The following is a 24,464-nucleotide window of genomic DNA, read 5'->3' as shown; positions in this document are numbered from 1 at the left end:
TTGACCACTATGGCTTTGTAGTAGAGACTAAAATCTGGTATGGTGATGCCCCCAGCTCTATTTTTATTACTAAGAATTGCCTTAGCTATACGGGGTTTTTTCTGCATCCATACAAAACGCACAATCATTTTTTCCAAATCTTGAAAGTACAATGTTGGTATTTTACTACAAATGGCATTGAATAGGTAGATTGCTTTGGGAAGTATAGACATTTTGACAATGTTGATTCTTCCCAGCCATGAGCATGGTATGTTCTTCCCTTTGTTAATATCCACTGCTATTGCCTTTCTGAGGATTTCATAATTTTTTTTATAGAGGTCCTTCACCTCCTTCGTTGGATATTCCTAGGTATTTCATTTTCTTTAAAACTATGGTGAAGGGAGTTGTGTCCTTAATTAGCTTCTCATCTTGACTGTTATTAGTGTATACAAAGGCTACTGACTTGTGGACATTGATTTTATACCTGAAACATTACTGTATTTTTTGATGACTTCTAGGAGTCTTGTGGTTGAGTCTTTGGGATTCTCTAAGCATAAGATCCTGTCATCAGCAAAGAGGGAGAGTTTGACCTCCTCTGCTCCCATTTGGATTCCCTTTATTTCCTTGTCTTGCCTATTTGTATTGGCTAGAACTTCCAGCACTATGTTGAATAGTATGATGACAGAGGACAACCTTATCTGGTTCCAGTTCTAAGAGGAAAAGCTTTCAGTTTTACTCTATTCAGTATTAGCTGTGCGTTTGTCATAGATAGCTTCAATCAGATTTAGAAATGTGCCTCCTATGCCTATACTCTTCAGTGTTCTAATTAGAAAAGGATGCTGGATTTTATCAAATGCTTTTTCTGCATCTATTGAGAGGATCATATGATCTTTATTTTTGCCTCTGTTAATACGGTGGATAATGTTTATGGACTTGTGTATGTTAAACCAGCCTTGCATCCCTGGGATAAAACCTACTTGGTCATGATGTATGACTTTTTTGATGAGAAGCTGTTATCTATTGGCTAAGATTTTGTTGAGAATTTTTGCATCTATATTCATGAATGAAAGTGGTCTGAAATTCTCCTTTTTGGTTGGGTCTTTTTCTGGTTTTGGTATCAAGGTGATATTTGCTTCATAGAACGTGTTGGGGAAGATTGCTTCTTCCCCAATTTTTTGGAATAATTTCTGCAGTACAAGAATAAGCTCTTCCTTGAAGGTTTATAGAATTCTGGTGTGAAGCCATCTGGACAAGGGCATTTTTTGGTTGGAAGCTTTTTTTATAGTTTCTTTAATTAAGTGCTTGAAATTGGTCTGTTCAGGAACTCTGTTTCTTCCTGGCTATGTCTAAGGAGCGGGTGTGATTCCAAATATTGATCCATTTCCTTCACATTGTCAAATTTCTGGGCATAGAGATTCTGGTAGTATTCAGAGATGATCTCTTGTATCTCTGTGGGATCAGTTGTTATTTCCCCTTTATCATTTCTGATTGAGGTTAATAGAGATTTTACTTTTCTATTTCTCATTAGTCTGGCCAATGGTTTATCTATTTCATTAATTTTTTCAAAAGACCAACTCCTTGTTTCATTAATTTTCTGAATGATTTTTTTTTGTTTTCAATCTCTGATTTGATTTTGGATATTTCTTTTCTTTTACTGGTTTTAGGCTTAGCTTGTTCTTCTTTTTCCAATTCCATAAGATGGCTTGTGAGTTTGTTGATGCACTCTCTTTCTGTTTTCAAATGTAGGCATATAAAGCGATAAATTTTGCTCTCGAAACTGCTTTTGCAGTATCCCACACGTTTGGTAGCCTGTGTCTTCATTTTTGTTATGCTCAAGGAGGTTAATGACTTCCTGTTTTATTTCTTCCTACACCCATCTGCCATTCAACAGAATTCTGGTTGTTTAATTTTCATGCCTTTGTGTGGGGTTGAACATTTTTGTTAGAGTTGAGTTCCACCTTTAGTGCCTTATGGTCTGAGAAGATACAAGGTAAAATTTCAATTCTTTTTATTCCATTGAGGTTTGTTTTGTGTCCCAGGATATGATCAATTTTGGAGAATGTTCCATGTGGTTTGAGAAGAATGTATATTCTTTATCTTTGAGATTGAGTGTTCTATATGCGTCTATCAAGCACAGTTTTTCTAGGGTCTCATTTAAATCTCTTATATCTTTGTTTAATTTCTGTTTAGAGGATCTGTCCAGCTCTGTAAGAGGAGTGTTAAAGTTCCCTGTTATTATGGTATTATTGGATATCATATTGCTCAGACTGAGTAAGGTCTGTTTCAAGAATCTGGGACCATTTAAATTGGATACATAAAAATTTAGAATTGAAATGTCTTTTTGTTTTATTATTCTCTTGACAAATATAAAGTGACCATCTTTGTCTTTTTTGACTTTAGTTGCTCTAAATCCACATGTATCTCAAAATAAGATTACAACTCCTCTTTTCTTCTGAATTCCATTTGCCTGAAAAATTGTCTTCCAACCCTTGACTCGGACCTTTAATTTGTCTTTTGAAGCCAGGTGTGTTTCTTGCAGACAGCGAATGGATGGCTTGTGTTTTTTAATACAGTCAGCCAATCTATGTCTCTTCAGTGGGGAATTCAAGCCATTAACATTTATTGAGATAATTGATAAGTGTTTTAGTATTCTATTCATCTTATTTTGTGAGAGTCCATTGCTTAGCTTTATCTTTTGATTCAGTGTGGAGGCTAGGTTCTGAGCTTTAGTTTCTGAGTTTTTACTTTGCTGCTGATCCATTGTGATGGTGTGTAGAACAGGTTGAAGTATTTCCTGTAGAGCTGGTCTTGTTGTGGTGAATTTCCTGAATGTTTGTATATCCGTAAATGATTTGATTTCTCCATCAGTTTTAAAGCTTAGTTTAGCAGTTTACAGAATTCTGGGCTGGAAATTGTTCTGTTTAAGTAGATTAAAGGTAGACGACCATTGTCTTCTTGCTTGGAAAGTTTCATTAGAGAAGTCTGCGGTCACTCTGATGGATTTATGCCTGTAAGGTCAACTGGCGCTTACTCCTGGCAGCTTGCAGAGTCTTTTCTTTTGTCTTGACTTTGGACAGGTTCATCACAATGTGTCTTGGAGAAGCTCGGTTAGAGTTGAGGCGACCTGGGGTCCCATATACCTCTGAAAGCAGTGTGTCAGTATCTTTGGTGATATTTGGGAAATTTTCATGTATAACATTCTCTCATATGGCTTCCATTCCTCTGGGGCATTCTTCTTGCCCTTCTGGGAGTCCTATTACTCATATGTTGGAATGCTTCATAAAGTCCCATAATTCTTACAGTGAACATTTTGCTTTCTCTCTCTTCTTTTTTGCCTCTTTAACTATCTGAGTTATCTCAGGAACTTTGTCCTCTACCTCTGAAATTCTTCCTTCTGCATGGTCTAACCTGTTGTGATACTTTCCCTTGCATCTTTAAGTTCCCTAATTGCTTCAGTTCCTTCAGCTCTGCTATATCCTTTCTATATTCTTCATATTGTTCATCTCTTATTTGATTCTGTGTTTGGATTTCCTTTTGGTTATTTTCCACTTTATTAGCAGTTTTCTTCATTGTTTCCATCATTTCCTTAATTGTTTTCATCATGTGTATTCTAAATTCCCTTTCTGTCATTCCTAACATTTCCTTATAGGTAGAATCTTCTACAGTAGCTACCTCATGGTCCCTTGGAGGGGTTGCTCTGGACTTATTCTTCATTTTGCCTAGAGTTTTCTGCTGATTCTTCTTCATGAGTGATTTCTTTTATCTGTTTCCTTGCCCTAATTTTCCTTTCACTTCCTCTTGCTCTTTAAGTTCCCATGTGGACTAAGGTTTAAATGAGTCCTTTTGGTACAGGACCAGAAGGATGAGAAGGTTGTAGAGCAAGAAGGGATAAAAGGAAGAAAAAGAAAGAAAGAATGAAAAGGAAATAGAGAAAGGAGAGGGGATGGATAAAAGGGAATATTGACGAAAAGAAGAGAGGCACAGAAAGAGGGGGACAGAGCAATATAGTTGTACAGTAGGGTACTTTGACATAATCTTAAAAAAAAAAACAACCTCTGGGGGTGCCTGCTTGGGTGGTTCCCTTGAGGTCAGCAGCTGTTTGCTAACCTGATCGGACACAGTACCCCACCTCCACCAAGTAGAGAGGAAAGACAAAAATGCTATAAATAAAACCAAAACAAGCAAACAGAAAACTTTATGGGATAAAATTGGGTGGAAAACCAAATAATAGGGGTAGAAACACTAGCAAAAATGGAGTTCTTTTTTTTTTTTTTTTTTTTTTTAATTTGGCCGGGGCTGGGTTTGAACCCGCCACCTCCGGCATATGGGACTGGCGCCCTACCCACTGAGCCACAGGCACCCCCGCAAAAATGGAGTTCTAATTATTGAAAAAGGCAGCAATGGGAAATTGTATTTAAACTAAAAAAATGGAGAAAGAAAAGAAAAAAAGAAAAGAAAAGGAAATATCTGTACAGAAAAGGTTGAAATTAAAAAACAAAACAACAACAACAAAATAAACAAAAAACAAACAAAAACAAAGCAGTATATGTATCTTGTTGAATATTGTCTGGGCAACGGATGGTCTTCTAGGGTATGAGATGTTAATCACAATGCTGATACGACTGGTGGCCTCCGCTGATTTCTCAAACCCCACAGGGTGGACACCCTAAATCTCTCTTCAAACCTCTTAAAAGGCACTTTGAACTTCTAAACTTGGCTAAGCAGAAGCTTTCCAAGGAAAGCGCTTGTCACTGGGATCACTGCTGAAGTGGCTGTCCACTTACCCAGTGTGCCAAAACCATTCTCACTCTGCCCCTGAGGGTTAAGGCTGTATGGCGGCTCAGTCCCCGCCTCTAGGCTGCTCAGTCACTAGGTTACTAGCTCCCGCCCAATCCTTGCTCTGCGACCCTGAGGGCGGAGCTTGCCGGGACTGTTCTCTCACAATGGCTCCCTGAGGCCCACAGCCAAACACTATTAGCTCCGTCCGGCTCAGCGGCTCAGTCTGGGGCCCTAGACAATGCCCAGAGTTCTGCACACTCCTGCTCAAGCTCTCCCCAAGGCAGTTCAACTGAGTGCCAACTCCAAAAACACCAAAACAGATCACAGGTAAGGCCTTTCTGGTTTGCAGTCTTGCTGCTGCTATACTTACAGCTGCTGGCATGATTAGACTGATTGAACACACCTGACCACTTGCCAGTTTTCCACTGTTTTTGGCCTCTTCTTTTGACCCCCCTCTTGGGGTCCAAAAGTCTCTCGCTGACTCCCAGTATCCTCAAAGGGATGATTAAAGGCAGATCCCACCAGCCAGAGATGCCTGGAGTCTTATTTCCCCAGACTCACGGTGCCCAGTTGCAGGGAAGTTGTTACTCGGCTGCCATCTTGCTCTCATTCCTAATACTTACAGATTTTTATGTAGTAAAATGAGTTAAAATATGTAACATGTAGAATAAGTGACTCACTTGGTAAATGCTGTGTAAATCATAAGTATTATTATTATTATCTTTGTTTGAATCTTATATTGGAAAACATTCTTCCAGAGATTGAGTACTTTGACGTTCTTCTACACCACTGTTTTTCTGACCCCTGAAGCAGTGCTTGGCTCTTCATATGACTCTCAATATCTACTTTTTGGGTGACTAAATGAATGACTTGCCACTAATTGGGTGTTTTTCCTTAGCATACTCTCAAATTGTATTTGCAGCCTGGAAACAAGATAGCTTTGAGAATGGCCTATACTCATAGCAAAGGGGAGTCTGAGCTTTGAGAAGGGCCTATACTGGTAGCGAAGGGTAGTCTGTCAAGAACAAGAAGTGACTTGGAATACTTGTAAAATAAAGCACCACATCTGTTCTACCTCTCAGTAGAGTTTCCATGACCTTCCAGTTAGCCTGATTTGTGTTAAGAGCCTTTCACTCATATGGACATCTTAGAACACATGCTTTCCTGGAGAAAGTACCAAGTGCTTGAGGTGAACTAAGAGACAAAACAATGATGAGTTAAACGGAGTAACTTTGCTCATCCAAAGAAGAACAGAGCAGAAAAGTAAAGGAATGGTAGAATTAGAATTTGAATCTGAATGTTTACCTTTATCTTCTTGTTTTTATAATCATTTAAAAATTCTTTGGAAAATTGTTTCTTAATGTTATGTACGTGGAATTAAATTTTCTTTTGTACCTAGCTGGCTAGATTCATCAGGTCAGTAAGTTACTGTCAGGTGGAGACGTGCTCTCCTTAGAGATTTTGAATACCTGTGACTTTTAGAGTTATCAAGTAAAAGTTACTAAAATGCAGCCAAAGATACTATATAAAAGTGTTTCTATAAGAGAAATACTAACAGATTGTCATGTATGAGACATTACATATGGAATCCAGGAATCACTGTAGTCCTGTAAAAAAAAAATGTGTATTAGATTATTCATTTGTATTTTGGCAGTGGCAGACTAAAATAAATTAGTGGCTTCCTATTAATAATCACTACCAAAGATATAAAAGGTTTGCTTTAGCTATGTACTGTAAACTCATTTGGCCAGCTATGAATGAATGTTACGCATTTCATTTGACCTGTAAACTTCCCCCTTTCCTATGCCTCCCAACTGAAGGCTGCTAAATCATGAACCCCTTCTCAGAACTTGCGACAGGACTTTCACCCATCCATTTGGTTGGCTTCCACATTTTTTTAGAACTTTGCAAAACTATAGAAAGTTATAGTACAATGTAAATTTGAAGCTAACTTCCACATGTGCCACAACCTGGAATATGTTTAGAATGTTTTACAAAAGGAAAAAGAATTGAACAGTATGTTCTCACTGGTCTTACGTTGGAATTTTTGCTTAATTTTTTTTTAAATAACTTAAACTGAATTACTGAGACCAGACAGAATGTGAAGGGTTTTGTATTTTATATAAAACTTAAACAGATCTGTTGTTGAATATTTAACTTAAAAAGAGCGAGCACCGTTTTTTAGTTTCTTCTATTAACGCAGACATTCATTACATAATGAGGCTTTCCCAGTGAAGACCTTGCCATGTGGGGACGTAAATTCCTATAGCTATAGAATATCAGTGAAATTGTTTTCTGTCAATTATTGTTTTGGAGTCCATTTGGAATCTAAGTGATGGCAGTTGGCAGTGTTTGAACAGAGACTATCACTATTGCTGTTTCAGTCTAACTGCCCATCTGTTACTTTAACTTTACACAGTGATTTCTGATAGAATGAAGCCTATACTGCTGGCTGTATTATTTCTATATAACATTTTTATTAATATCATTTAATTCTGAACTCTTGATGAGATAGACTATAAGTAAAGTTCCTAACAGTGAAAACTGACAAGACCCCTTGTATGTGTTTCTGATGTTGCGTTGATGTCATCAACTACTCTGTGCCAATGTCCCTCAACTCTGTGTGCACTGCCCTTATCATGGGATTTGTTTATTTATTTTATTAAATCATAGCTGTGTACATTAATGCAATCATGGGGTACAATGAGCTGGTTTTATATACAAGTTGAAATGTTTTCATCACACTGGTTAACATAGCCTTCACGGCATTTTCTTAGTTACTGTGTTAAGACATTTATATTCTACACCTAGTAAATTTCACATGTGCCCTTGTAAGATGCACCGTAGGTGTGATCCCACCAATCACCCTTCCTCTACCCATCCTTCCCTCTCCCCTCCCCTCCCTCTCCCCTTTCCCCATATTCTTGGTCTATAATTGGGTTATAGCTTTTATAAGAAAGCTATACACTGGTTTCATAGCAAGACTGAGTACATTGGATACTTTTTCTTTCTTCCATTCTTGAGATACTTCGCTAAGAAGAATATGTTCCAGCTCCATCCATGTAAACATGTAAGAGGTAGTCTCCATTTTTCTTTAAGGCTGCATAATATTCCATGGTGTACATATGCAACAATTTATTGATCCATTCATGGGTCAATGGGTACTTGGGCTTCTTCCATGACTTAGCAATTATGAATTGGGTTGCAGTAAACATTCTGGTACAAATATCTTTGTTATAATGTAATTTTTGGTCTTCTGGATATATACCTAGTAGAGGAATTGTAGGATCGAATGACAGGTCTATTTTTAGATCTCTAAGTGCTCTCCAAACATCTTTCCAAAAGGAATGTATTAATTTGCATTCCCAACAGCAGTGTAGAAGTGTTCCCTTTTCTCCACATGCATGCCAACATCTCTGGTTTTGGGATTTTGTGATGTGGGCTAATTCTTCCAGTGGCAGAGGTAAAGTTCACTTTGCCATTTTACTTTTTTTTTTTTTTTTTTTTTTACATTATTGGGAACACTGGATGTTAGCGGCTGACCCATTTTTCCTTAGGACCTTCTCAAACCTCTGCTCTCATGGCAAACTCTGCTCCCATGGCGACATGACAGTGTGGTCACATCATCCTCTCTCTCCCTGCTAGTCCCTTCCTCAACTTCTTATAACTTCCTTCCCAGGCTACCCACACTTTTTCCTCTTCTCCACCAGACACTCAGCACCTCCCCCAGGCATCCTCTGCTACCTGTAAGCATATCCCTTTATCAAAAACCTGCCCTAGCTTGCAATCTCTTTATTGTTTCTTGACCTTTGATAACTCCATGACAAGTAAAATGAATGGAAAGGTAACATCATTATTTATTTGTGCTTCTTCTGAAGATTCGGCTCCTTTGTTCAAATATTTTCTTAAAAGCTCAAAATATCAAAACCTCGGATTTACTTTGAAACCTACTGTCCTTACGTGAGCATAAAACATGGCGTAATTTTTCTTTTCCATGATTATCCAGGTTCTTAGATAATCTCATTATCCCTTTTGAGTGTCTGATGGCACCATTTCCAAGAAGACATAACAATTAAAGCAATTTCATCAACTTCAGCTGTAGTATCAGTATTTTTTTTAATGTAGTTTTCTTATACTTTTGCATTGAAAAATGTTCCGGATTGAGGAAACCCAGCAACTGGTCCTGACATGCAGCAGCTGGTCAGGGCTTACAAGATTCTTCAGAATAGATGCTGCTTTGCTGTAGTGTCTCAAATGGGAAACAGGAGCCATTCCCTTCAACTCCGTATCTATATTTTAAGATTAAGCACTGAGTTAATTAGTCTAACTGGTCTTCTAAGTGCTTCCCAGGTGAAGGCTCTGGCTTACGCACCCCAGTCTCTCTGCGTGACCTAGGCTGGGTGGGGGATCTGCCACCTTAAGGCCACATGTGACCCTACTAGGTCTGTAAGTACAGTCTGCTGACCGAATCCAAATTTCATAGAAAAAATCCTTTTATTTTAATTAACACATTTTTGTTCATCTTTTACATTTTTATTTTATTTTTAAAATGAACGTATTTAAAATACCAAAGAATAATGTAACTTTCAATGTAATAATCCTCCCAAGTTGACTGGCACCATCAGAACATTAGTCAGCGGTAAGGGCTACCTGATCTCCTTGTAACTTCTCCTGCCTCATGGTGCCACCACCACATGAAGCTGGTTGGCAAGAGTTTATGGGGATGAGTCTGCCAGTCTGTTATCAGCTTCTGACAATGGTGCACTATTTCTGTTTGAAGTGGAGTTTGTGAATAGTTGCACAGCCTGAAAGTAGTTTTAATTCTGCCTCCTTAACAACCTGTCAGGTCAAAGGAGACCAAGAGATCACTGAAGGAAGAAAGTAGTTTTTTTAATGAGTATTAGTAATTAAAATATTGTCTTGTTTCTGCTAAAGATAAGATGATTTGCTTGTTTTGTGATACTGCAATATCAACATAAAGAAATTCATTGCTTTATCAGCATTATAACACTCATAAAGAACACAAACATTGTATTGTAAATTAAAGAGATATGAAATGTTGTATTACAGAAATTAAAGATGAAAAGCAAAAGCAAAGTCAGTTCTTTCATGTGTCAATAAGACCTGGAAATAAAGCCAAGGAAGCAACTTACAAAATAGTTCATGTTTTGAACAATAGTTTTGAACAGTAGTTCCCTCACTTAGGGAAAAGTGAGCCCATTCAGTAATGTAGAAATTGAGAAATGCGTTAAGTTGTAGGAGGCTTAGACCCAAAACATTTTAAAGTACAAAGAACTGCCTTTCTCAATGAGAATGGTAACTAACTGGCTGCATGAACTAGCCTTCAACTTAAGAGAACAATACTTTAAAAGGAAAATATTATTCAAAAGCTTTGGAGTAATTGCCTGATACTGCTGACTCGGTGTATGATACAGATTTGTATCAGAAGAGTTTCTTTGCTGTGAAGAGTTACATGCTTTGATGTCTTCAACAACTTTCAAGATAAATGTTGTGAAGTTGGGCTGAATTTAGTAAATTTATTGAGTGTATGTACAGACCCCGCACCTTCCATAATAGGAGGATATGAAGGGTTTTTTGCACAGATTAAAAAAGTACAGTGGAACCTCCAAGGTTCACCAACCACCTCCCTAAGTTGACTTAATTTTTATAGACCTGACATGTACCGCATGTACCTGTCAGCACAGCAGGCTCCTTACGTTGACCACCTCTGTCTGCTGACCAGTTTGTTACAGTCCCTTGGGTGGTCAACTTACAGAGGTTCTACTGTATTAATAGATCCAGATAATCTCATTTCTTTTCACTGTATCTTATACCACCAAAATCCCTCTGCTAAAGCTACTATTTTAAGTGACACTTTGCAACAAGTTATAGGTATTGTTAAATATATTCCTGCAAAAGCAACATGGCATCATCAGTTTTGACATGCTACAGTAGAAAGATGAGATATTCAGTGTGGCATTGCTCAAATCGTTCTGAAGTGTGTTGGCTATCACAGGGACAGGTGTGGAGGTCCAGGCTCCCATTCAGGGCCATAGTGTGGAGTCCCCAGAGCACTCACAGCACTCATGTTTCCCCCAGAAGCATGACCACCAGTGACCTAGCGGGAGAAGCCACACGGAGGCAGCCCTGCGGCCAGCCCAGCACTGGGCCCTGATCCTGACCTGAGCTGCAGCCACCAGCCCTGTGACCAGGCTGCAGCAAGTGGGAGAGAAATCAGTTCTCGGAAGACAGCAGGCAGGAGAGCCTGGGCCTTTACTGCCCAAACACACATAGCTTTCCTGGTGCCCCGTAACTCTTTACCTTGTATGAGGTAGAAAATAAATTCCTAGTAGCTAGCAACAAAATAAATAGGTAAATAAAAATATACTCACTATTTGATGCTAAGGAAGATCCAATGAAAATATGGAAAAATGCAGTAGAATACCCACACCTTTGGCAACATACCCCAAAAATATTTTATTTTCAACCACTTATTGCTGGAAATCTATATTCTCCTACCTAAGCCAGATCAAGACTCCTTAAGGTCACAAATGACTGACACCCATCTCAAGACCAACTGAAACTACTGCAACCAAATATTCAAATGCTTTTCAACAAAAAGCAGACACAATAAAGTCATTAATTTTAATTACAATTTAATTAAAATTAACGAAAAGCTTTCATTTTTTAAAAATTATTAATTACATAATAGTTAGATTTTTATATATCCCATCAAAGTTTCTTGACTGTGGCCTTATTTGATTAGAGCTAAATTAATGTGGCTTTCCAGCATGACAAGGTTCCCTACCCTGGACTTAGGTCAATGACAAGACCCTTGAAAAAATACATTGAATTAACGGTGACATGTATAAATGCAAAACACTGATACGTTTTGACTGGTAGGCTAATTGGATCTCCAGACCTGACACAAGTTTGAAAGGGACAATATGTAATCTGATTTTAAATTAATTTTCCTCTTCATCTCAAAGGATCCTTGTAGGGAGGCTCTGATGGAATAAGATTTCAAATTGGTGATTGATTTCGCAGAGTAAGAATTTGATGGATTTAACTGATTATTTATCTAGGATATGTTTATTTGGTGATCATCATCTAATTTATTTAGACAGGGTGTCAGTACATCAATAACAGTGGAAAATACACCCTTTACCTTATCTGAAGCATAGCCCACACCATGGCCTGTGGACTTCATCACAGGAGGAAATCGTCTTGCAATTTTTATAATGATCTTAAAATAAGGTACTGGTTAGGAAAATAGAAGAACCATATTTATAAAAATCTGTCTTCAAAGAAAGAAAGCAAACAACCATCAGAAGATATTCACTAGGATGTGAGGCAAAGCCTTCCCAGGTTAGACGCATCCTGGGAGGGAAACACGGGAGGCACAGCACAACCACAAGCTCCGCTGTTTCCGACAGCGGACGCTGGGTGGTTCTGAGATTCTAACAGGTGCACCTGGGTCTGGAAACAAGTTGGGGTTGGAAAGCAACTTGAACTCAGCTCTGCTGTGAAAGTATTTTCATTTTTAACTAACTTGCCAATGCTGAATACAGTGTTTGGGGACAGAAGCTGATCTGTAATCTCAGCCCCCTTATCACCCACCAATAAATGCATACTTAAACTGAGAATCAGTTAAAATCAACCCAGACTTCTGGTTTTTTTGTTTTTCCTTTCTTCTCTCTGTATCTTTGCCTTTATTCCTCTAATTGGGTTTTCCAGGCTCTTGCTGACCTCAGAGAATCTGGGAATGCTGGATTGACAAATGACAGCTTTGCCATCAGGTTCCTGGTGTCGGGCCCAGATCACCCTCATTCATTTACTCAAGTGTTTTATTTGTGGAATGTTGGATGCCAACTAATGACCCTCTTATAATTGACATTCTGAAAGAGGCACAATTGTTCTTTCAGCTAAAAAGGCAACCTTTAGTCCCTCCAGGGAAGATGAATTCATACACGCAGACACCCATTTGCATTTTTCCTTTTAGGGGAATAGATTGCCCTCTAGAAACAAGAGAAATTTTATGACTACATGTTTTAAGAAAGAAGTTAAGATTATAGGTTCTATTTATCTCAAACAACAGCACCCCTCAGGTTTAATTGCTGCAGAATGCATTATTGAAGTCTTGAAATAAATGTTTATCACAATAGTGATTTTGTTTTGGGTGAGATGTGTATTTAAATGGGCACTAGACGAAACAAAGAATTTTTTAAATGGCTCATTATCTTAAACAGGGTGGGTTTATTTTATCACATGGTCTACTTCATCTTCATTTCTAAAAGAAAGAAAGAACATGAAGGTTTCCTCATCTTTTTCCAAGTACTAAATTTGCAGTGAAAGATAGTTAGAATTTAGCAAGCTAAAATTTAAGAGGAGGTTAATGTTTCCTTTTCAGCATCAATGATGGACATTTTAAACATATCATTTACTGGCTGACATTTTATTTTAAAATAACCCCAATGTAGAATTTATTCTTGTGTAACAACATATTAACTTCATGCCTACCCTTTCTATTCTTAGCTGGTTACAAGTCTGTCTGATATCTAAAACTGTAACTTACTCATTTCCATATTTATAAAAACCTGGGCTGGGGCTTATTTCATGGACACTCAATCAGTAATTATTGAGTATGACCTGACTCTTGCCACTCTGTTGTCATTTTTATTGATAGTGTTTTGGTATCCATTAGATAAAATATTATAACAATTTTGCACCTTTTGTATCAGTACCTGGAATTAAAATATGTCAGGTAAAAAAGTTACATAGTGGAAAAAACTTGGCATTTCAAATCAGAAAGATTAGAATCTAGCAGTATAGTAGGTTGGTCAGTGTTTTGTGAAATGTAGGTCAGGATATCTTAGTGGGATACATAAAATATAATTTTTAAAGGAAATAGACTAAGAAAACAGAGCATTTTATATTGTTTCAAGAACCTTTTTGTTTCATTTATGTAGAGAGATATACAGGGTGGCCATACACACCCTTTTTGTGTGTATGTGGGTAAAACTAGGTCCCCATGTAAAATGTAGGTAGTTATCCAAGAAAAAATTAAAAAATACTGAGTTTGGATATTTGAATTTTACTAATAATTCTGAGCTTCACATTCTCTCTCGGTAACACAGGGTTAAGAACAGCTATTTTAATGGTGTGTTATGAGGATTAAGGTTAGTAATATATGCAAAGTACCTTGCATAGTATCTGACGTTCATACGCATACAAGACAAGCAAAGAGGGTCCCTTTACCAAAACTAATCTGTTTAAAAATTAATTGATTAGGGCCCTGTCAAGTGTGTACAGGATTGCGTCAAGACCTTACATTCATTAAACAGCAGATGCTGGCATGAATGTAGACAGAGAAGAACTCTGACACACTGTTAGTGGGACTGCAAACTAACATAACCTCTATGGAAAACTATGGAGATGCCGCCAAGAATTTAAAGTAGACCTACCATTTGATCCAGCAATCCCACAGCTGAGTACACACCCAAAGGAAAAAAGGTCATTTTATAAAAAGGAGACTTGCACTGGAATGTTTACAGTAGCACAATTCACAGTCACACAAATGTGGAACGAACCCAAGTGTCCACCAATACATGAATGGATTAATGAAATGTGGAATCTACATACCACAGAGCACTACTTAGGCATAAAGAAAAATGGCAATTAAATATTTTTTGTGACAAGCTGGAAGGAACTGGAGATCATTTTCTAAGTGAAACATCACAGGAATAGAGAGACAAACACATGTGCTCTATGCCGGGTTGGAGCTGATCAATCAATATTTAAGGGCACACTTGGAATAAATCTCAGTGAAAGTCAAGCTGGGGAGGCGGGAGGGGGAGACGGGAAAATCCACACCTGTGGGGTATGGTGCAGACTATCCTAGTGGAGGGACATGCTTACAACCTTGACTCATTTTGTGTAAAAACAACGCATGTAAAAAAAATATATGCATACCCTCTAATATTCTGAAAAAAAAAAAGATTGCTCAGTTATTAGTATTTTACTATAATTAAAAATTTAAAAAGAAAAAGTTCATTAAACTAATTTTTAAAATACTTTCTGATTAAAAATACAATGATTTAAAAAAAATTATCAGTGAGGACATTGCTTAATTAATTCACTTTGTTTATTGATTTTTCTTTGAGGTCATTGCTGCTTAATTCAGTATAAGTGTTTTTAATTTACTTATCTGTTCACTCAAGTAATATTTTTAGAAGCTGGAATACATCCAAAGAAACATAATAGAAACTTTTAGGAGACTCCAAACTTGTCCTAAGAAGAACAGTTAAAAAATCTCGTAAAAGCCTATGGAAAAGAATATGTAGAATGATACAGATTTAATATATTAAAAAGCATTGCCTCATAGTGGAAAGGTGAAATGTGTTCTTGGCAGAAAGAAGAATGAAGACCAATTTATTGGAAGTTACAGGACTGTAGATTTTAGCTCAAAATCAGAAACAAAGAGTTATACCTGAAACTTGTTCCAAAATATTATAGCTACTGCAGAAAATATGCTCCTCTGGGAAGGCAGGGTGGTATGGTTGGAGTTGACATTGTGTCTTTAACCTTGAAGATTCTGTGATTTTTAAACAAGCTTTGTTGGGCCAGACATTTTGATAGGCCATATACTAAATTTTTCTTTGACATTGAAGAGACCCAGGTGACATACAAATCAGATTTTATTTTTGCATAAATAGACCTTAAAGTTAACTCCAGAAGATGTTAAGGATCTTGCATATTTTAATCTGTCAGAGAATCTATGGATTTGTCAGATCAGTTTCTATTAATTCATAGGCATTTTGCTTATCCCCGACTGTATTCTGAATGTCTTCCATTTTTCATTTATTGCATTTGTCTTGAGTACTTAGAGACAAAATAAAAATCTATCCATTTGGTCATTTTTAGCAGTTCTAAGTGTGAGTGAACCTTGGTGCAAATATAGACAAGATCGGGGAATGCGACTGTTAAAATATCAATAAGAAAGGGCGGTGCCTGTGGCTCAGTCGGTAAGCCCCTGGCCAAACTGCAACCAAAAAAAAAATAGCCGGGTGTTGTGGCGGGCGCCTGTAGTCCCAGCTACTCGGGAGGCTGAGGCATGAGAATCGCTTAAGCCCAGGAGTTGGAGGTTGCTGTGAGCTGTGTGAGGCCACGGCACTCTACTGAGGGCCATAAAGTGAGACTCTGTCTCTACAAAAAAAAAATATATATGTATCAATAAGAAAGAATAAAACAAGTGTACTGATGGTGGCTCATCTTAGAAAGGGTGTCATTAGTTATCACCAAGAAGGAACCCTAAAACAAGTATGGTAATTACAGGGGAGGATTTCTGCATCTTTAGCTTTTGGAAATGCTTTCAGTGGCTTTAAATCTTGCTGGGAAGGTAGAGTGACTTAAAGGATATCCTAAATCATAACAGAGTTTCAACACCTGGAAAGTGACTGCCTCATCACTGAAACAATTTATAGGTGAGGAATACGAGCTATAACGTTGGGGAACTGGTGTCTAAGTAGTATACAGCTAGGAGAAAACATGCTCCTTGACTTTGAATGTACTGCTGTGCTAACAGTCTGGATGAGTTACTGTCCTGAAACATTTCCTGTGCATCTGATGGCCTTAGGTAGGTGGGCCTCTTCTCTTAGGTGTTCTAGCTATGGCTTGTAATTAGGACTAGGATCTTCCATTTCTCACAATCAGTAGTAATGAAGAGTGGCTTTGTCTGAACAAATCATTCTGAATGAAGCCTTAGAGATGTTCTCATTCAGAATTTTTCAAATGTTATTTTAAATGTTATTTTAATAGTGAAGCCCTTTGTTGAAATAATATTTATGCAGCAGATGCTAATATATGAAGCAGATTTTGTGAATAGTAGATGATTAGTTGAAATGACCAGGGAACTCGGGCCCATCCTGCCTGCTCCCGCTTTTCACCCCATGACCAAACGCCCACTAAGCTCCCAAGAAATACCATATTTTTTTTTTCAAAAGGCCATATTATTTTTTTCAATCTGATTTTTGGCCTTTGTTTGACAACCAAGTCTTCTTTAAATTAAGGGAAAGGAGAAAATTAATTTAAAACATCCTAGGGAAAAAAATCATTTTGTGTAATATGTCAAGGGGATTGCAGTGAGTATGACTCCAGGGGAATCTAGGGGATGGGAATGTAAGTAAACATGAGGAAGCTGCCTTTACCTTGCTCAAAACAGGTGTAAATATTAGTTAGGGGTATGATTGACCCATCATGTCTAATACCTTTCTAAAAGAAAACAAAATGTGTGACAGTGCACGTACTTCTCTGAGTGTAAATAATTGTTGGTGCTGAGGTGTGGATGCCTGGTCAGGTCTGCAAGGAATTCTGCAAAATCGTAAGTGGTTTGGACAAACCACCCTGTCATCTGATAGGACAGTGTCTTTAAAAGAAGCAGCTGGTTTTCCTTTTCATGGATTGTCTGGAAATCAGCTGGAACCTCCAGACCCTTCCCCAGCTGAGGTTCAGTGGTCTCTGGATAAGGGAAATGGAAGGGGGGCCAAGACCATGCCATCCTGATTCAGTGGTCACCCATCTGTGAACTCAGTCCCAAGGCCAGGATTAGTTGTTACCCATGTTTTTAATGATTAAATTGCCAGTGAGCTCATGTTTTATAATTTCCTGGGCCCTGAGGCTCCCTCAAGGTGGTGACGTTTTTTAGAACCCGCTTCAACGCGTTGACTTTCCCGAACCCGTGGTGGAGCTCGGGAGCACCTGCTACTTGTCTAGGGACGCGTCCTGCCCGGCGCCCTGGACGGTCTTGGCGCACGCGGGTAACTCACCCTCTGGGAGGAAGTGAGTCTGTGTGCCCGTGGTGCCGATGACCAGCACGTTCCTCTTCAGGTCGATGGAGCACTGGTGCCTCCTGAGCATGTCCAGGCCGAGAAGCATGTCCATGGGCTGCTCCTCCAGGATGGAGAAGGAGGACTGGAGGAAGTCGCCTTCGATCTGAATCTGTGCCAAGTGCACGCGGCCGAGGATCCTCTGCGTGCCCACGCCCTTGGCGACCCCCGCCCAGCGCTGGTCCACCAGCCGCATGATGTTGCACCTGTCGGCGCAGGCCTGGCTCATGATCGTCATCTGGGCGCCCGAGTCCACGAACGCCTTCAGCGGGTGCCCGTTCACCTTGCAGTTGATGTAGAGCATGGCCACCTGCCCGAAGCTCTCGGGTGCCTCTTCCATTGCGATGTTCATGTTCTCTTCAATGTTCTGCTGCCGGATTTCTTCCTCTATTTTAGCCTGAGCGTCCAGATCGAACGGGTCAGCCGAGTAGAGGCGGAGCCGCTCCTGCTCCCTCAGGGCCCGTTCCCTCTGCTGCTCCAGGAGCACCTGCGAAAAGGTGTCCAGGCTCCCGCTGAGCAGGGCCTCGGCCAGCGCGGGGTTGCGCTCCTTCAGCAGCGACAGGTCGTGCGGGCTGGACAGCAGCATGCTGCGGATCAGCGCTGGACTGTCCAGCCCACGCGCCACCGCCTTCTCCCCGGAGCCCAGGCCATGTACGTGCGGGGCGGCGCTGGGCCGCTGCCGGGCACTGGACGTGCCGGGCACCGCAATGCCTGCGAAGTCCACCCGGGCCTGGGTCGAGGTCCGTCCCGGAGGCCGGTGGCCTGCGCTGTCCTTCTGCAGCAAGACGACCACGTCGCCGTCCTTGAGGCCGTAGGAGCTCAGGGAGCAGTGGTCGTCAGCCAGGAGTCGCTCCATGAAGACAATCTGGATCTCCTGGGCAGGGACCCCAGACTCCAGCTCGCAGAGGACGCGAAAGTTGCGGAGCTCAAAGTCGGGGCTGACCTGGACGGAGAAGGTGGCCTCCGAGAGGTCCCTCCGCACGCAGTACACGTTGACCAGCATGGCCGGGGCCCACAAGGGCCGGGTGGGCCGCGGGCATGGGGCACGCTGCCGGCCAGCGGGAGCTGGTGGTCTCCCGGGCTGGCCCCACCGCTCTGTGCGCCGAGGTGCGTCCTGGGCTCATACACCTCTCCAAGACGCGCGGACGCTCGCCCGCTGGGGAGCCTCACCCTCACCCGCGGGGGCTGCCACCCAGCCTCAGTGCAGCTCCTGGCCCTGGAACCTCGAGGTGTGCTTGGAACTTAGAACGCCTGCCCCGCAGGAACAAAGGCACTCACGGCCTTAGGTGTCCAGCCCTTCCAAGCCTGTGTGTCACAGGGTAGGAAGGGGATTGTTTCAGCTTTTTTGAAAGAGCATGTTATCATTAATTTGTTCATTTTAAAATTGCATTCTAAGTGCTTTCCTTCCCTCCCCGCTCCCACCCCCCCAAACAGTAAAGGTAGGTTCCCTACGTGGCAGGTACCACTCTGTGCGGAGGGATGGGTCACGCTCTGCATCTGCCTTTGGGGAGCCCCACACCCTGTGGAAGCACAGGCAGTGAGCACTTCACAGACGTGCAGCAGCATCCTCTGTGCTCTGCCAACACAACAGAGGATGCTTTTCTAAGAAGGAGACTAGCTGGATATTGAAAGATGAGCGCTTTCCAGAGGAAAATTGGTTGAGGGTCACTGTAGATGAAAGGAATTACACATTTCAAAAGCAGAAATTCATGACAAGGCCTCTTCTTTCTAGAGAAAAGTAGGACATTTTATGCAATAGGAGAAATTCGTACTTGAATTTGAGCGGCAGAATCTAACACTGGGAAAAACGAAGAATCGTTTAAATCCATGGAGTTCTAGTATTATCAATTAACAAGTATCCCCCCCCCCAAAAAAAAAGTAAAAAAAGAAAGGAAGGAAAAAAGAAGGGACAGGAACTGGAAAACATTTGAAACAGGGATTTGTAATTTGTTTTTCAGTGAGTTGACTTAAGGAAGAGGCTTCTTGGGATGTACATAATGTGGCTGGAGGCCACTTGGAAGGCTTTTCAACCAAACAAAGAGAGGGTTTTGCTAGAATCTGAAAACCCAGAGAGGGTTAAAGTCTAAACCAGTGTTTTTCAACCTCTGTTTATCTTATGGAACACTTGAACCTATAGTTAAATTTCCATTAACAAGTTATCTCAATCAAAAAAAAAAAGTTAAAAAATCATATATTTACTGTGCTTTGAACTTCTTTTGAAAATAATTAATGATGTTTAAAAATTTTTGCAGCACACCTAAGATCCCCTCAAGCACACCAGTGGGCTGAGGCACACCAGTTGAAAATACTGGTATAACCAGTGGAAAGGAGAAATGATGCTTGAGTAGAAAGAGCAAGATGTGTTTACCCAGTAGACACGGGGAGGGTAAAAGGAGCTGAGTATGTGAATAATAGGGAGAGTCTCTATGATGAGACCCTGATCTGGAAAGGATTAGTGGGCCAAGCCTTTGACACGACCAATTTGACATGGATTCTATAGTAAAATACATCACATATGGCAACCTGGAGCCCAAACATCTCTTTCTCTGAAACTAAGGCATAGCCACCCACCCCCACATGCACATACACACACACCTCTCAGAGTGGAATCTCTTGAGTAAGGGAGAAAAGTCCTTCAGGGAAAATGGCGATCGGGCAGAAATCCCTTGTATGCTGGCCATTTTTCTCTGTGTTTCATAAAGCTTTTTGCGCTGAAAAAGTTGTGCTTCCTGCACTGGGTTCCCAGGTCTGTGTACTTTATAAGTCTACTGACTTTTCATTTAACCAAGATAGTTGACAGCGTCTTCCTGGGTCCCCTTCCTTATTTTGAGCATTGTCAGACGCCTGTACCATTACACCAATCCAGAGAGAAGGATGTTGCATCAGTCTGAAGAATTTTTTTCATGTGTTGGTTTCAGATGGAAGACTATGTCTCACTTGTTCTAATTATCAACCTGTGTCCATATACGTATTCGTTTGTATTAGGAATACTGACTGAGTGCCCGGTGTCTGTGAAGCATGTGCTGAGTGCTGGAGACAAAGACATGAACGATGTGACATGCAGGCAGCATTCTTAAAAAAGCCCCCAGTCTGTAGGAAGACACATGTTCACATGCACACTGGGGATAGGAAAATACCACAGTGGAACCCTGCATGCCTCGGGATAAACTAATAATTTTCGGAGTATTGATGAGGAAGGTGATAAGGGATGTTGGTCAGGGAAGCCTTCCTGGAAGAACCCGTCATAGAAAGATGACCAGGTGTTAATCATGCAGGGTGAACAAGGGCAGAGAAACCCAGGCTGAGAGACAGGACCCGAGTTACGGACTTTAACTGGAAGGCAGTGCTTTGTGATGTGAGGATTTTATAAAATTGTAGGGAAAAACATCTAGCATTTTAATTTTTTTCCTATTTGTAGAAATGAATGGCCCTTTGACCCAATATGAAATGAAAGGTATAAGCAGTGGTGCCCAAAAGTGAGACTGGAGCAGAGGATGTTGAGACAACATTTATTGAAAGGGGCGGGTGACCCACCTGGGCAGAGCAAAGGTGGCTTCTGTGCCGGGGGGCAGTCAGAAGGGACCCCTTTTATATGGGGCAAATGGTGGGCAAATGCCACAGCTTGCTTGGAGGGCTGTGGTGAGTTAGGGTCCTTTGACACAGACTTCCTAGAGGTGGAGATAACTAGTCTTTTGTGTCTTTGTGTTTGGAGGACAGGCGGAGAGAGGGGAGAGCACGGAGGCGGAGCAGGAGGAGGAGTTTGTGTGGGGCTGCATCAGGCCCCCAACATTAAGTTTTTAATTTCCCTCAGTGGTTCTTAGTATCCTGATAAGTTTCTCTGAGATCACTAATAGTTTGTCCCAATTTGGGGAAGAGCCATCATGTGAGATGTCACGTGAAAACTACTGTGCTGAAGAGCAGATTGAGAAACCAGTGAGGCTTGGATTAAATGTCCCTTTTTCTTTTTCCCTCAAGTTGTTTTGTACAGTTTGTTCATAAAGCCATAATAACTTGGGATAATTCTAGGGCTTTTGGGTTTTTTATATAAATAGTGGATGATACTATTTTTTTAGAATAAGCTTTTTGTGGGAGTTCACATTAAAGAGAAACTGACATCTTTTTAAAATACATCACCATTGTCTTGATACTGAACATATTTGAGTTTTACGTGATATGTTACTCTTTACTTTGGGTGGCATTTTGCATTTATATGCTTTTTAACTATTTTATATTTTACTGAGAACACAATCTAGAAAGCAAAACCACCTCAAAATCTGGCCAAGGAACTGTCATCATTCTGTAGGTCACAGGAGGTCAGGACTGGCAGGAACCCTTTGGTCATGTAGTCCAGTCACCCATCGAGGCCTTAAACCTCTGTCATAAAATAGCGTGGAATCTGAAGAGATGACACAGTCTCCTGGGGCTGTGGGGGACTCCTGTTCACATGCATTTGACTTTCATTTTACTCAATACTACAGGTGATTCAAATAGTATGTTTGTAATTCTCTTAACTCAAAATTTTACTTTAAAACATCTCCTGATGAGTTAAGACATCTATGTTAACTTACTCTGTCATATACTATGAGTTAAGACATCTGATGTCTTAAACTATGTAATGAATCTGAAGGTCATTGAGAGTATGTATAAATATCTTTAAATATAAGCTGTTTTTATACTATAAATTCTTATTTCACAGACTGTTGAGAAATGCATGATCTGAATTATAGGTGTATTAATCTAGGTAACTGAACATTATTGAAACTATTCTGGAAGAGTTTTTTTGTGAAGTATGTTCTCTTACTTTTTGCCTTAGTAAGTACAACATAAGAACATAATTGAATCTTTCTATGATAAGTGAAACTCCTTCAACATTTCAGGGCTATCACCCAGAAATCAATTCTCATTGTGTGTCCTAAATGCCCAGAAAATAGAAGAGATGGTGCTGATTTCATGCTGGCCAAGTAAATAATAGTCCCAAAGTTATTTTTTTTGGAATAAAAAATAGTCCCAAAGTTATTTTTTTGGAATAAATCCACAACAATAATGATTTATCTCTTTCTAAAAATCTAATGCAGAAAATAATCCAGATAATTTAGGTTTCTGCTTAGTGCAGTTGATATTTAAATTACTATTTATTGCTTTACAAAGTAAATAAATGTCTTTTTTTCTATGAAAAATAGACTATCTGCATAAATGCCACTATGTGACCTATACAAGAATTGAAGCATGGTAACTAAGTACATTTACTTGCTACATAGGGATTCCTTTCTCTGCATATGTGTGGTATTACCCCTAAAAGTAATCCAGGCTTGCAAGACACTTAAATCATCACTTGAGATTTTCAGTGCAGTTTAGGAGAGATACAGAATTTTTAAAACTGTTCCCTTAGATTAAATAACTATTTTTTTCCACTGTTCCTTTATTTGCTTTACAATAATATGATAAATTGTTCCAGAACAGTTATAAATGAATAACACACATTTCTTCAGAAAGTTAATTTATTTATGGGTGGTGCCTGTGCCTCAGTGAGTAGGGCGCTGGCCCCATGTACCAAGGGTGGCGGGTTCAAACCCAGCCCCTGCCGAACTGCAACAACAAAAAAAATAGCTGGGCGTTGTGGCAGGCGCCTGTAGTCCCAGCTGCTTGGGAGGCTGAGGCAGGAGAATCACAGAAGCCCAAGAGCTGGAGGTTGCTGTGAGTCCTGTGATGTCATGGCACTCTACTGAGGGTGGTAAAGTGAGACTCTGTCTCTACAAAAAAAAAAAAAAAGAAAGAAAGTTAATTTATTTAATAGGCACATTGAAACGTGCTGTGATGAACTAAGACCGTCAGTATGCTTTGCATCTGCTCAAGAATATGAGAACCGTCTTTAAGATATCTTATGTGTTAAAAGCAAAGAATTTTCCAGTAGGACGGTGTACCAAGTTAAAATAAGAAACATTACCTCCTGCTTCAAGCTCAGTAGAAATGCTGCATAAAATATTTTCAGGTTTTCCCTAAGCCCTTATTGTTAAGGGCTTATTTAGTCCCCATATGTTTAAAGAATTTTCCACATAAAAAGTCCATACTTGTATTTACAAAAAAAAAAAAAAAAAGTGCTATAATGAAAGTCTAAGCTTTTATTAGTAGTTTGGACTTGAAAAATTATGAAAAATGGAAGCTTAGAGTTGCCTGTCTTTGAAGTTTGAACACCATTATAAGATCTGTTAAATATATATATTAAACAGATGTGTAATTGAAGAAACTCATGAATTCTGAGAATTTATTCTGTCTTACTTTGAAAGTACAATCAAAAGATTATGTCATTTTCCTTTAGGGGGAAATGTTCATAGGATACTTTATTGCCATATTTTATAGTTTTATTTAGCATTGTATCATGAAAAGAGATTCACTTATTAAGTTATATATTACATGTTGAAAATAACATAATATGTAATCTCTTGATAACTTTTGGCATTTTCACACTACTTCCTACATCTCTTCTGTGTTTACCTACAATTTTGTGCTGTCTGATCCCTCCCTTCCAATATCTTAATCGTATTATAAAAATTACTCTGAGATTATTTATGGTTTATGAGAGACACATTTATAGATTAAATAAATGTAAGGCAACAAATTAAAAACAAGATAACAAAGATTTATGACTCAGATTTGCTTGTTTCTTGACTTTCAATGTAGCTTAGTAAAGGAATGTTTATGTATTCTTATTCCTGCTGTGCGGAGAATAGCCATGTAAGGTGAAAATAATAGTGATGATAATGAGGCTGTAGGTTTTGAATTCAGCTGTTACTGAAGCTGAAGTCTTTGCTGATGTGTCCCTGG

The 24,464-nt window shown here is 39.7% G+C and overlaps 2 protein-coding genes across 3 annotated transcripts in view; one reads left to right on the top strand and one right to left on the bottom strand.

The window, feature by feature from the left end:
* The window catches only part of PDGFD (platelet derived growth factor D), a 271,148-nt gene that overhangs the window by 130,530 nt on the left and 116,154 nt on the right, over positions 1-24,464 (top strand). The gene's annotated exons all lie outside the window — the stretch shown is intronic.
* DDI1 (DNA damage inducible 1 homolog 1) lies at positions 17,518-18,645 on the bottom strand. Its single transcript, XM_053595480.1, has one exon. It carries the CDS (start codon positions 18,643-18,645, stop codon positions 17,518-17,520), a length of 1,128 nt encoding a protein of 375 aa, XP_053451455.1.

Source organism: Nycticebus coucang, chromosome 6 (assembly GCF_027406575.1).
Source record: "Nycticebus coucang isolate mNycCou1 chromosome 6, mNycCou1.pri, whole genome shotgun sequence".
In the NCBI taxonomy this organism is placed as follows: Eukaryota; Metazoa; Chordata; class Mammalia; order Primates; family Lorisidae; genus Nycticebus; species Nycticebus coucang.
This window is presented reverse-complemented; position numbering and strand designations above follow the sequence as displayed.